This window comes from Diadema setosum, chromosome 10 (genome assembly GCF_964275005.1).
Source record: "Diadema setosum chromosome 10, eeDiaSeto1, whole genome shotgun sequence".
Taxonomy (NCBI): Eukaryota; Metazoa; Echinodermata; class Echinoidea; order Diadematoida; family Diadematidae; genus Diadema; species Diadema setosum.
Window position 1 is genome coordinate 20,505,281 of NC_092694.1, and position 14,348 is coordinate 20,519,628.

The 14,348-nt window shown below is 39.3% G+C and overlaps 1 protein-coding gene across 2 annotated transcripts in view; it reads left to right on the forward strand.

The window, feature by feature from the left end:
- Window positions 1-1,665: 1,665 nt before the first annotated feature.
- LOC140234121 (tRNA selenocysteine 1-associated protein 1-like) overlaps window positions 1,666-14,348 on the forward strand; it is a 36,656-nt gene continuing 23,973 nt past the window's right edge. For both annotated transcript variants that reach the window (XM_072314197.1, XM_072314196.1), the window contains exons 1-6: window positions 1,666-1,846; window positions 4,963-5,060; window positions 6,220-6,319; window positions 7,156-7,247; window positions 7,721-7,821; window positions 13,126-13,273. In XM_072314197.1, the coding sequence (XP_072170298.1) occupies window positions 1,808-1,846; window positions 4,963-5,060; window positions 6,220-6,319; window positions 7,156-7,247; window positions 7,721-7,821; window positions 13,126-13,273 (578 nt within the window). In that variant the 5' untranslated portion in view covers window positions 1,666-1,807. The remainder of the gene's footprint in view (window positions 1,847-4,962; window positions 5,061-6,219; window positions 6,320-7,155; window positions 7,248-7,720; window positions 7,822-13,125; window positions 13,274-14,348) is intronic.

Below are 14,348 nucleotides of genomic sequence, written 5' to 3' on the forward strand. Positions count from 1 at the left end.
TTCCATCATCGGATCTTCACGCAGCATACCAATGTTGATTGATCGCACTTTCCGGGTTGATATCATTTTCTTGTAGGAGATTTTGACAGGAGTGTTGATTTCACACATTATGGCAGCGTGGTCAGAGATGCCCTCACAGACCCTGATATTTTGGACAGTTGTCACATCATCTTGCCTTGTCATGAGCAAATCAAGTATATGCCCTCGGGAATGTGTGGCTTCTTGTATATGCTGCTGAAGATTATGACTAGCCATCAGGGTGGTGTTTCATCAACGAGTTCGTCGGAGTTTTCACCGACAAATTTGCTATCAGCCAATCAGACCAAGGATTTCATTAGCTTTTAACAGTTGTCAGTGTAAATCCTTGCGTCTGATTGGCTGATAGCAAATTCGTCGGTGAAAACCTCCGACGAACTCGTTGATGAAACGCCCCCCAGATCTGTGAACTTTAGGCGAAGGAAGATCGATCTGAATGTTGAAATCACCTGATACTATGAGGTCACTTCTCCGTGGAAGTTGTTCATCCAGAAGAGTAGAAAATTCTTTAAGGAAATCATTGAATTGGTTTGGATTAGGAGGTCTATATACTATCATCAGGTGAACATTCCTTGTCTTATGCAGAATTTCAATCTCGGTCAACTCGAAGGTGTTATAGTTGCATGAAAAGCTGATGATAATGTTCCAGATTGCTCCGGATGAGTACTGCAACACCGCCGCCTCTCTTGTGCTCACGTGGAACATGTCGGAATAAAAATCCACTTGGAGTAAGAAGGCCAACCGTAGCAACATCATCTGGCGACAGCCACGTTTCGCATACACCAATGACATGAAGATCATTCTCAGTTGCAAAATCAATGAAATCTGCAGGTTTATTTTTCAGTGATCTTGCATTCATCATACAGAAGGAGATATTCTTTCTTGACTGAGGACGCTGAAATCGTTTCTCATGACATTGCTCATTACTTTGCTTTGCTGTGGAATTAGATGTACTAGAAGCAGGAGAACTTGACTGCCAGCGAGTCATATGCCCATTCAATCTCTTTATACTTTTTCCTCCACAATAAGGCTTTCCTTTCTTTGTAATACCGAGATCAGTTATTATATCCAAAATATTATCATCCAGTTTACACCATTTTCCTGTGGTAGAAGGTGCTACCAGTGGTTTCTTCAAATAATATTTTCCAACTTTTGGGGGATACAACGACGTAGAAATGAAATTTCAGACGTTTTTATCGCGGTTCGCGATCCCCATAGGTGAACGTTCATATCTGCGCGGTGGGCTAACTCGGCCCACTAAGTTTTAGTTGCGTTTTGTCAAAAAAATCTCCGTAAAACTATCAATTTTATCATGTATGAAGGTGTATTCAGGGTTCCTTCAACTAATTTCATCTTCGAAGGAGTTTAATTTTGCGCATATTTTTACGTCGTTTTATCCCCCAAAAGTTGGAAAATATTATTTGAAGAAACCACTGAACACAATTCCATAAAAATTACGGTTAGAGAAGACGTCATAAAGACAAAATAAACTCAAACACAGACAAGCGCTCACGATCACTATCGATACCAACGGGTGGGACAACTCGGCCCACCCTCGACGGGTGGGACGAGATGTTCCATGGGCCGAGTTAGCCCGGATCCAAAAACGAGGTGGGTGACGTCCTCGGAGCTCAACAAACGAGGTAGGCCTACATTCAACAGGAATCAGTGGATCACGAATCAATCCGTCCGTCCAGTGGAAGATTTTGCGCCCTTACCGTGTGCTGAAGCTCCTTTAACTTCTTAAGTCAATAGGGGGAAAGAGGAGAAAATGTCAGGAAGAGGTGCTTCATCGTTGTGGATGGGTGATGTGAGTATTTTGGACTAGGTTCCTAGATCTAATTTGTACATTGTCTTTGTCTTGTCGTTATCGCAGCGCGCAGTAGACAAGGAGCATTGTTTAGTCCCATGCGTGAATATTCCTGTCAAGTCCACATTGATTTTAACTTCGTAATTAAATCGAGAAGTTAATAGGCCCTACCATCATAGGCAAACTCGGTAGTTTGAGGACGTAATTAAGGTATGATTATGTCTCCTGCTATGATTATCTTCGGGTCCTGCTATCTAGAGTAAAATACCCCGTTTGCGGCAGGCTTTGTTGTAGGGTGGGACATCCAATTAGAGTTCTACCGGACATTGCCGGACGCTTTTTTCTTCGTGGCTTTGAATTCCGTACTCAGAGGATGAAATTTCGGCTGAAAATAACATCACTTATTCACAGACTCCTGGAAATTACGAATTCAGCCAACTTATGTTTTTAGAAAATATGCTTCAAACATAAATTTACCCCTCTAAAAAAGTTGTCTTTTTGCGCGGTGCAAAATTGCATTGTATAAATTTACCGCCTATCTGGACACGATTTTCGCAATGAAATAGGTCTAATCGACATCTTTCGCACCTAGTCCTTGCACCAGAATCACAATTTATCCCACAAATCACCGTACACATTCTCACCGAGCGGATGACAAAGAAAAAATCGGCAAATGAGGTTCAAATTTCGTATTTTACGGTAAAATGTCTGTCTTGAACATTTCGAACAGTTGCACGCAATAAAACCTTGTGAGAAATCGATAACTGGTTAGGCTAACTCTAACTACTTCTAGTTTACATGCTTTGTCTATGGGAGCTGCACGTGCGGGTGACATGTTGCCGGCCCCTTAGCGCACAACTATTCCGCATCGTTCGCGTTTGAGGACGATAGCTACAAATTTCTGATACAGTGATATCGATCAGTGAACTTTTGGTTCTATTGGCATCTTCAGCATTTTTCCTGTATGTGAGTGGGATTTCTTCTTCTTCTTCCAGGTAGAGTGCAGCTTCAAGTTTTGAAGATTATCGCATAGAATTTCAGTCGTGAAATGTGATTCAAACATGCATAAATATTAACTATGATGAGGTGCGGGTCACTCAACTATAAATTTAAGGTAAAATGTGAATTTCTTTGTGTTTTTACATTTTTATGTTGTGTTTTTTGCGATTTTGGTCTTCACAAAGTTCTTTGAGGCTAATCTATGAAGTCTCGCGCGTACAGAATGTCATTAGTACGCAAAAATGTGCGTGTCCGGTAATACCATGGTGTCCGGTGACACCATGCTTGCCTTGACACCATGCTTGCCTATACAGGGTCCCTGTTTGCGGCAGTGGACATTGGCAATTTCATTCATTGACATTGATGAAAAGGCCCAGTTGGGTGTCATCCTGCCGCATATTGGGTATTTTACTCTAATTGTTATTCCATCCAATCAGACACGTTGCGCGTTGTTAGAAGCCAAAATGATAATTACGCACGCAAATATGCCCTCAATGCGCGCTCCTCCACACCCCCTGTATTAATTTACACTGTATACAACCCAAGAGCTCCATGCGCACACTCAAGTCTTTGATTACAACCCTTCACCCATGCACGTGATCAGATCTCAACCTCTTTGCTCACATAAAATGACAAAATTCCTCGAAGATTGCCTATATTTCTGTTTTCTCTGAATTCTACGGATGCTATGACAACAAGATCGATTCAACTGCTCCTCGGTTAACCGAAGACGGTAAGCATTGTTGTGGCCGAGAAAAACCGCTGTAATGCGTGATATCGGAGTAGTTAATGACACTCTTTGGTATCATTACAGTAAGTTTTCCATTAACTTTCATACTTAATTACACACTCAGAATAGCGATTTGTAATTGAATCTGTGATTAAGTTCTCTTAGAAGTGCATGCGCATAAGACTTTCCCGCCAAAGTGCTTGTTGTCGTGGTAGTACTTAATTAAACTCTCAGAATACCAGTTCGGTACGGTAATGAAGTGCTAATTACACCTTAATTAAGCCCTCAGAATATGGCCCCTGTATACACTGTATGGAGACCATGTAGACACTAATGTTACATTTTGTGTGTAACTTTTTGAGACATGGCCTCCTGTCTGAGTCGTGTTAACTCCTACAACTGTACATGTAGCTAGGCTCCTTTCATGACCATGACCTTGACCTTGACCGAAAGATCGGTCTGTATCTGGTCGTCGGGGATATGTTCCGCGGAGACTGCTTCTGGCTTCATGGATCACCTCCAGAGGAGAGCGATAATGTCAAAAAAATAAAAGACTCCTCTGGACAGACGGGATCTTTCTGTCTATTCATGACCTAACCCCGCCCCGCGGGGCTCCTTAATGCAGTTATACTGTGGGAGCGCTCTGATTCAAAAGAATGCTATCTCTGTATGGTGAAAAAAAACCCAGAAATTTTCGCACCTCTAGTATAAGTTTCGTATTTTACCAGCAAAAGGCTTACTTTTATAATATACATAATTTCTTACAAACAAGTCCATACCTCGGAGATACCTTTTAATGCATACACAGCCTTGCCACTGTACAGAAGTGTTGGCATCTGGTAGGGCTAAATCAATCTACATGCACTACTGCACAATGATTCTGTATTGAAAAATTTTGGTCATGCGGTCAAAGGTCAAGTGAAAATGTTAGAATGTTACAATATTTCCCATTAGAATACCTCAAAGTACTGTCATTAAAATTGGATGTTATGAGTTAGTGATTTTATGAAAAATTGTTGGTCATGTTGACTCATGATATGGTCAAAGATCAAGTGAAAATGCTCAAATTCCTTAATACATGTACTGTACCTGCTCTGTTAAACAATTTAGCCATCTATCCAAATGAATCCTATTTCAAGGAGTGTGATAATTATGCCCTTTTTTTTCTGGCCAATCATGTGATACTGTCCTCTCACATTGTCAAGACTCTAGAACTATTGGGAGAATCATGTGAAATTATGGAAGCATACTAGTTGCCATAACATTTCTCGTTCTTAATCTTACATGTATTTTGTCACATGTTTTATATGTATACGTGCTCTCCCCCCCCCCCCCAAAAAAAAAAAAAAAAAAAAATCACATTGTGCATTCTTATTTCTCTACTCAGATTGATGCCTACATGGATGAACGAGTCATCAATGAGGCCTTCAGTATGATGGGAGAGCATGTCTTGGCTGTCAAGCTTCTCAAGGACCACAAGACAGGGTGAGGGTGTTATCAATATTACAGCTTCCAAACCACACTATGTACAATTCCTGTTGCTAGCAGGATGGTATTCCTTGCTATAGAATCACTCTCAGAACACTGGAAATGGAAAGTGCAAATTGATGTGAACACAATCATTTTAGATGACGATTAATAGATTACTGAATGGAGCTCAACTCGTCTTTTTGTATTTTATGTGTCTAATTATGAGCATTGAGCCATCGTATAAAAGAATGTTTATTGTCATTAGCATACATCAATTCTGCAATGAATCTTGTCCCAAGTCCATATCAAACACTTTCCATATAGTTTGTCTGGTCATTCAGAAAAGAATCATAACAGTTTAGCCTGTGACTGCTGGCTTGTCAGGGTCCAATCACTCTGTAGGGGACTCACTTTAATCAAAACTCAACTTGTTCTGAGGATGTTGTAGGTGGGTTTGTATGTCATAGAAAAATAAACAAGAATTTGGACAAGATTATTTATGATAGTTGCCCATGAAAGTAACCATTGTTCTCTTTAGTCATTTCACAGGAGCTTCCTTCCAATTACTGTGAAAGTTCTATGCTCCTCCTCTTCCTGCTGCTACATTTGCAGAGATGAATGAATGCATGCAGCCAAGAAAGTGCTGACTAATCCGACAAGAAATGTATACAAGATCAATGTTGCAGTAACTGTCTGGCTTAGGTGTTTTCTCAAAATTGAATATTGAGTATATATTCGAATAAGTGTAACATGTGCTTGATCTCATCGGCAAGCATAAACATTGAGTCTGCAATCTATCCAACATGAGATTTAATCTTTGGGTGGCGCTAGAGTTAGGATCCAGATTATTAGTGAATAGATATAAGTCATGTAATCTGACTATCCCCTTAATGAATTGATATAATGGCATTGGTGTAAAAGTTTCCCATCATTGCATTTTAGTAGGTTTGTCTAGCTTGCATAATGACTAGTTTTGTACTTGATTTGTTGATTGTTTGTTTGTTTGTTTTTACTTTTCTATTAGGCAGAGGTTAGTGGACTGGTGTCAAGTGCATATGGTTACAACATACTAATTCATTATTTGTGTTTTTGGATGCAATGCCATAGCCATAGTTTGTATCATCAATAGCATGAATGAAGATTTCTATCTTGCTTTGTTTCTTTACATGTTTAGGCAGAACAGGAACTACTGTTTTGTTGAGCTGACATCAAAGGAAGCAGTGAATTTGGCTCTCAGGAGACTCAATGGTCTCCCACTCCCCAATTACCCAGCTGTAAGTAAACATGTCGTCTTCCAAAGAAAGTGAAATAATGCCAGTTAGACTAACTTGTAACTACTCCCCTTCAAATTTATGGTGTCATCACCTTTGCCTAACCACACTTTAATAGAAGCTACTGTGTATGCATCCTATTTCAATTTTGAAAACTGTTGATGATATTCCATTGTGTATTTAATCATTTTTCAACAAATGAGAGATGGTATGTATTACTGCTGTTTTTGGTAGATGCACAGTATGAAATGTGTTTCCTTTGTTATGAATATCTTAATTTTATGACAAGATCTTCACATGTCATATGGTACCATCAGAGGTTGTAGGATTTCCTGATCTGTTTCAAATAGTAATTGCATATAAATGAACAAGGGTAGAGCAGCAGAACACAGTTAAATCAGATGACTGATGGATTCTATTATTGAAATTAAGACATATTGTTGATACCGACCTTGTGTAGCCGGTCACATTGCATGACTGCTTACAAGTCCTTTAAAAAAAAAAAAAAAAAAAAATCATGCTTTGCTTTCCAAATATGGATAATTAGTCTGAGGAAGATTTCATTGGTCACATCTTTCATGCTTCATGAATTCTTTTCCCTCAGTGGCGAATGTACTGGGAGGGTTTCGTCGGGCTTACCTTCCCCCGCCCCCGCCCCACCCCAGCATAAAGTTAAATCTGCCCCTGTACCTTCCCTACACATGTCCTGCTGCCAGAAAGTCTTTGGTGTTGTGTTTCTGTTAATGAGCATTTACCTCGTATGAACATTTGCCTCATACATCGTAATCTCCTTATGTTCTCTATGTGTGTGTGCATGTGTGTGTTGTATTTTGTTACAGAAACGGTTCAAGCTTAATTATTCATTACGTGATCACAATGCTGCTCAAACTCAAATGCAAGCAGATGCAGGCTCCACACCATCACCATATGGGTGAGTACTTTCCGTCCATCACTCCCACACTAAGGGGGTAGGGGAGCTTGGAATTCTAAGGGGGTAGGGGAGCTTGGAATTATTAACTCAAAATGAAGTTGGTGCTGCTTCAAATGTTGCTTTGATAGGATGATGTTCACTTGAAGAGAATGTGGTGCCTAAAAAAGGCAATGAGCCAACAGTTTCACATAGCTACTACACTGGTATCTATCTCGGGATTTTTTTTTTCTTTTTAACGGAGGAAACACAGGTAAATTCCTGCAAATTCTGAATTCACTTAATATTTGAATGATCTTTTGAATTTACCTTTAGAACCACACTCAATTGAGCAGTTTAGTCTTTTATGAGCAAGGAATAATTGTGTCAGATTATAAGAATGAGAAAACTACAGAAGAAAAATCTTTCTTCATATGCCAGAAGGAAATCAAAGATTCTACATCCAAAATGTTTCTCCTCTCATATTCATCATTTAGACGAGAGTATTCTGTCTATGTTGGAAACCTGTCTACATCTACAACTGATGAGGAGCTGCTTTCCGTGTTCTGTCACTATAAATCAATCAAAGAAGCAAAAAGTGAGTATTAGCACAAAGTGCAACAATTCTGTTATCTTGTGTGGAATAATATCCTAATTTTGGAGACACATCAACATGTTGTTAGCAGTCATAATTCAGTAATATGTCCATTGATTAGACTCAAGTTCATTTAGTACTTGATGACCTGGGATAACCCCTTGTTGTGTTATGACTATAATATGTCATGAAGTTGTCAGTAGATATATTTATGAGCCGTGATGCAAGAAAAGGGCCCTTAGCGCTGTCGTGCACAAACGCCATAAAATGACGCGGAAGTTTGAAAAAAACCAATACGCGCAGACTAAGATCAGCTAGCTAGCTGCCCACGCATGCATAGATGCATCAAAAAGAGGTAGGATTTGGACAAAACATGCTTTTTTTTTAGCTCACCTGAGCCGAAGGCTCAAGTGAGCTATTGCGATCGCTCTTCGTCCGGCGTCCGGCGTCCGTCGTCCGTCGTGCGTAAACTTTTACATTTTCATCTTCTTCTTGAGAACCCCATGACCGATTTTCACCAAACTTGGCAGATAGCATCCCTAGGGGGATAGGATCTCAATTTGTTCAAATGGGCACCATGGCCCACCTGGGGGGCCCCAGGGGGGCCCAAACTCCCTAAAATTAAGGAACCTTTCAAAATCTTCTTCTCTAGAACCAGAAGTGATAGAGCTTAGTTAATACTATGAGTTAGTACATTGATGACTGTAGTTTCAAGTTTGTTCATGGGGGAATCAGGGGTGCCCCCCTTGGGACCCAGGGGAGGGGGTGGGGAGGGGTCCTAATGGGGCCTAAATTGTACATTTTCATCTTCACTTTGATATCCCCATGTCTGATTTTCACCAAACTTGGTAGGTAGCATCCCTAGGGGGATAGGATCTCAATTTGTTCAAATGGGCACCATGGCCCACCTGGGGGCCCCCAGGGGGGCCCAAACCCCCTAAAATTAAGGAATCTTGAAAAATCTTCTACAACCAGAAGTGATAGGGCTTAGATAATACTATGAGTTAGTACATTGATGACTGTAGTTTCAAGTTTGTTCGTGGGATTGGCGGAATCAGGGGTCCCCCCCCCCCCCTTGGGACCCAGGAGAGGGGATGGAGAGAAGTCCTACAACAGTTGTAATGGAGCCTGAATTGTACATGTTCATCTTCTTCCTGAAAACCTCATGATGGATTTTGACCAAACTTAGCAGGTAGCATCCCTAGGGGGATAGAATCTCAATTCCTTCAAATGGGCACCATGTCCCTCTTGGGGGTCACTAGGGGGCCCACCCCCCCCCCCCCCCCCACACACACACACACACATTAACCCTAAAAAGACTGGGCTATTTTGGTAGCTCGAAAGACTGGGGGGGGGGCCTAAAGGGCCCCCCCTTAAGATCTCGGGCGTGGATCGCGCGATCGCCGCAAAAATTTGCACAATGGTAGTGTGCGATGTAATCTACAAGATCGTATATTCAAATTTTACAAAATAGTCTTCTTTTATTTTATTTTGATCAATTATGCTAATTTATGCGAGAAATCAGACTCTTTGATGTAAATCAGTAAATAAAGCTCCGAAAGTGCTCATTTTTGGTCTAATTATTCTTAGTGGCATTCTTAGCAAATGTACTTGAAAAAGAATTCGGTATCAAAATTAATTTCTTATCTATTTTATTGTTTTATGAATTTCTTATGTATTTCCTTGTTTTTTCGACCTTTTGTTTTTGTTGTTTTTTATAACAAAATTTGTAGCAGACACTTTTTGAAGCATAATACTCCTAAAACAAATTAATTTTAGCCATTGAGAGTAAAAATAAGCATATTTATATGAGCCATGTGAAAAAACTCAATTTGCATTGACTTTGTACACAAAATCACATTTTTGAGCCATTTTCGGCCTCACGTGCATGTACAAAAAGTTATGTAACTTCAGAACCGTACCCCCGGGCGTCACAAATTTGGTGTCAAAATGTGCGGGAAACTCAAAAGAAAAAAGTCATAGAGCATCGCGGCGAGAGCATTGCGTGTTGCAGAGTAATCGTGCGAAATGTCGAGGGGGGGGGGGCCTTTGAGGCCCCCCCCCCAGTCTTTTTAGGGTTAAGGAATATTTAAAATCTTCTACTCTAGAACCAGAAATGATAAAGCAAAGTTAATACCATGAGTTTGTACATTGATTATGACTTTAGTTCCAAGTTTGTTCATTGCAGATCCAGGGCTGCCTGCCCCCCCCCCCCCCCACCTGGAGTTTGGGGGGGGGGGATCCATATGTGCAGACCTAAGTTTCCAATGTTCTTAGGTAAGAGTGTGCAATAATGCATGGCAGGTGAAATTGCGATACTCAGGTGAGCGCGTGACCCCTGGGTCTCTTGTTTAATGTCATAATTTGGCCATTTAGGAGTGGAATTTCAGAAAAATGTTTGCATATATATCTATATATAGCTATGTTAGACCAAAAAAGAAAATTCATGAAATATGGCCAAACCATATATCATATTAAAGGTCTCAGCGAGACAAATCCAATGGTGAAGAGATAATTGAAATTGGATATTTATTTACTGAGTTATGGCTTGTCGAATGTCGCACTCAACTGTATGTATTCTGCGGCAATTTATGGAGAATTGCTTCTCCTTCCTCTATTACCCCCCTATGCAGGTTTTCGAAACAAAAAAAAGAAGGAAAAAAAAGATGGTTTTATGCACCAAAATGAAGCTGTTTCTATAAGACATGTAGAGACAAAAAAAAAATGTTAAATAGCAAGTTAACTGTACTTCATCTTAATTTATTCTATTGTTTCTTCATACGGTTATATTTTTTTTTTTCATTCACATTGTTAATGTTACTGATCGAGGAAGACTCCTAAAAGTCAAGTGGAGTTGGTGGATATTTCACTATTCCTTTGTGAGTTTTACAAGTGAAGTTCGTTGAATTTCGTCCCTCCTCTCCAATTTTCAAATCCTGGATCCACTGCTGGATAATATCATAAATGGCCTGAAAATATTGCAAAATTACATTTTAAATTAAAATCATAATATTCTAATCAATTCTAATCAATTAGGCATACACTCTATGCCAATGTTATGATTAACCAAGTTAGTGCCTGACAATAAAACATTAATATTACTAATAAGCTTAAGATAAATATTAACAATAATTGGCTTAACTGCAGAATACTCCGCCAAGATCTCCAGACGAGATTTCTCGACTATACTGACTGTGCTTTATTTCGTCCGGGATACTACGCACACAGTGCACAAGAAAATCTTGTGCATGCCTCAAAAATCTTGGCGAGATATTCTGCAGTTGTTAATAATAATACTAATGTTAAATATTGAATAATAATAATTATTATAACAATAGACCGATGATAATAATTAATGATTAACCTATCTAACAACAATCATATTCATACATACAGAGGGGCATTGGTAAACATTTGTACTTCAAAGTCAAAACCCAACATCTTCTTCATCAAATTAAACTCAAGACAAGATTGAATTACTTGTAATTTGCCGATTTAAACTTGGACTTTGTCTAACTGTTACATGTAATGTCAGAATTTAAAGATCTGAATTTGAAAAGTGAAACATACATTATCATGAAGTTTTCTTTAGATCTGACGTTAGAAAGTCTATTTAGTAACTGGTTAGAACGATTGGAAGTGTTAGTGTTATACTACTAGTGTTAAGGTGGTTTGAAAGAAAAAAAAAATACTTTACAAGTACTGAACAACCGGCTGACAACGAAAACTTATTTTGGAAACGATCATTGTGGAAATCAATTGAATTCTATGGGCAAAAACGGCAGAGTAATGAAGTAATTAGCACAACACGTAGTAGCAGGCCCTTCACTTGTAACGGTTACACGTATATCGTATAGAGTCTATGCTTGAAAAACGTAAGGTGGCCTTAAATACGAACCTACGTAATCACCTCCGAAACCGTGATTCTGCGTCCCGAAAGATGCCCGAGAGATCTCCCGACACCGGCTTGCTTATCCTTGTTGCGACAAAATGCGACAGGTTTTTACTCTAAATGCAAGTGGTTTCTAGTTTAAAAACATCCACAAAAATCAAATAAAGACCGAATTTTTTTAAACCCTTGAGATTTTGCCATAGAAAACAGAGTCCAAAGTCACAAAATTGATGCCTCTTTATCCAAACTTCACCAAAATACAAGATTTTTACGGGGAAAACGAACTGCTCGTCGAGTTCTGACTGGTCATTTCGCATGTGCAACATGTGGAGATGTACCGACGTAAATATCTCTACACACCTACGTCATATAACCAGGCAAGAGAGAAAAAACAACCCGGAAGCAGAAATAATTTGGGGTCACTTTATTCAAGATGGCTACTTGCATGACATACTTCGTGTAATGTGGAGCTCCACGATAATGTCATCGAATGCAAGTTTCCTGATAATTTTGGTGATCCAAATGAAACTTTTTGTTTTTAGTAATTTATAGTGCATTTTATTGATATTTCTTAAAAGAATTAAAGCTGTATATAAAGCCACAGTGCTTTGATGAAAATTGACCTTTTAACACGTCGGCAGAATAGGAAATGTGTTAAATGTGACCCCGCTGACATCGCTACTATATATGTCAGAGTTCATTCTACAGTGTGGCGATGAAAACTCATTTTCGGTATTTTATGCTCTAGGGGCCCTTTTCACGCGTCAAGAACCATATATATATATATATTTTTTTTTTTTTTATTATTTTTTTTTTTTGTACTAAAAGTATGTGCTTTCAGACACACAAGAAAAAAATATCAGAAGTAATTATCTTATTTGGAGCTCACCTGAGACATATGTATTAAGTGAGTTGTGTCTTTCAGGTTTGCATCTGTTGTGCATGCTTGTCATGCTTTGTCAGTAAACTTTTTACACATTAGTTTTTATCTTTGTCAACCCCATTGTCTGATTTTAACCTAAATGGAAGAACTCATTCATAATGTCAGACATGAGAAAATTTCAGTGACCCTTTCAATTTCAGTATTCTACAAGTACATTGCGCATGGTCAGACTTTCATCAATCGTAATAATATTCATTCCTTGAGGTGGGGGATAAACAGTTGTTCATCAGTTTTGGTAACAAATATCAGAATGTCTGATTAGTTATATACGTAGAAAACATCTTCCATTTACAAGTTTAGATGTTATTTAAATTTTGCCACTCTAATTCCAAACTGGCTAGTAGCAATGTTTAACTTTTATTCTTCACTCTTCCCATATCTAATCTTTGTTTTATAATGTGCTTTTATTTTCTTCCTCTCTCCCCCCCCCCCCCCCTATAAATATCATGACAAACTTGATGAAATTATCCAGTTGTCAGGGATGACAATCAGAAGTCAAAGGGGTTTGGCTTTGTGCGGTTCTACACGGAAATGGACCAGGAGGCTGCCATCTTGCAAATGAATGGAGCTGTTGGTCCTCTTGGTGTCACCCTCAAGGTGGACAAAGCCATGCCTAAAAGGTCAGTTCAAGTGTCATAAGATTACATAAGCTCACTACATAGAGTATGTGTGCTGTTCTACAGGCAAACCCTACTCTGATATTGCACTTACATGCTCCTGAGTTAACAAGGACACACATTTTGCACACATTTTGTAGGCTTGATGACTTTGTATTGCATTGTTTGAGTATTGAAAATGATTTGTGGCCAGTTTCACTTGTCATCATCTTGGGTTCTGCAGGACTGAGATGAAGCTTTGACTTGAGTTGCAGGCACTTCATATCCCAGTGTCCTTTGACCATGCATAGGAATCTCTATCTCAGCTCCATTACCCAAGTGAGGCTCAAGCCAGTTCAACCGGAGGACATATGTGACCCATCAAGTCAAAAGCAACCATAAGTCGGATTCTTCAAATTTTCTTTTAACAAGATATCTAGTTATACCCCCGCCAAACGAAGTTTGAAGGGGGTATATAGGAATCAGCGGACGGTCGGTCGGGCGGTTGGTCCGTTGCAAATCTTGCGTCGCGAACTACTTCCTCAGTTTTCAATCGATTCCCATAAAACTTGGCACAGATGTGTGCCTTGGGTTGTAGATGTGCAAGACGTATTTTTTGACAGTACCCAAAAGTACGTTGCCATGGTAATTATGGGTAATTATGGGCAAAAATGGGTACAAATCTTGAGTCGCGAACTCCTCCTACAGTTTTTGATCAATTTTTATGAAATTAGGTACAGATGTTCATCTGAATATGTTAATGTGCAAGACACATATTTCCGCAGTGGCAAAAAGTGCGTTGCCATGGTAACGGCATGTTATTGGTAAAATATAGGGCAAAATGCTTCATGGCAAAACTGCTTCATCAGTGTTCTTCAAATTCTCATGGAATTCATATTGAATGTTTGTCTTAGGATATAGGTCAGCATGACACATTTCTTAGCAGTGACAAAAAGTATGTTGCCATGGTAACAGCTCACATATTATGAGCCAAAATGATGGAAAATTTTGTGTTGCAAACTACTTCCTCAGTTTTTGCCCAATTTCCATGAAACTTGGTACAGATGTGTGCCTTTGGTTGTAGATGTGCAAGACGCAT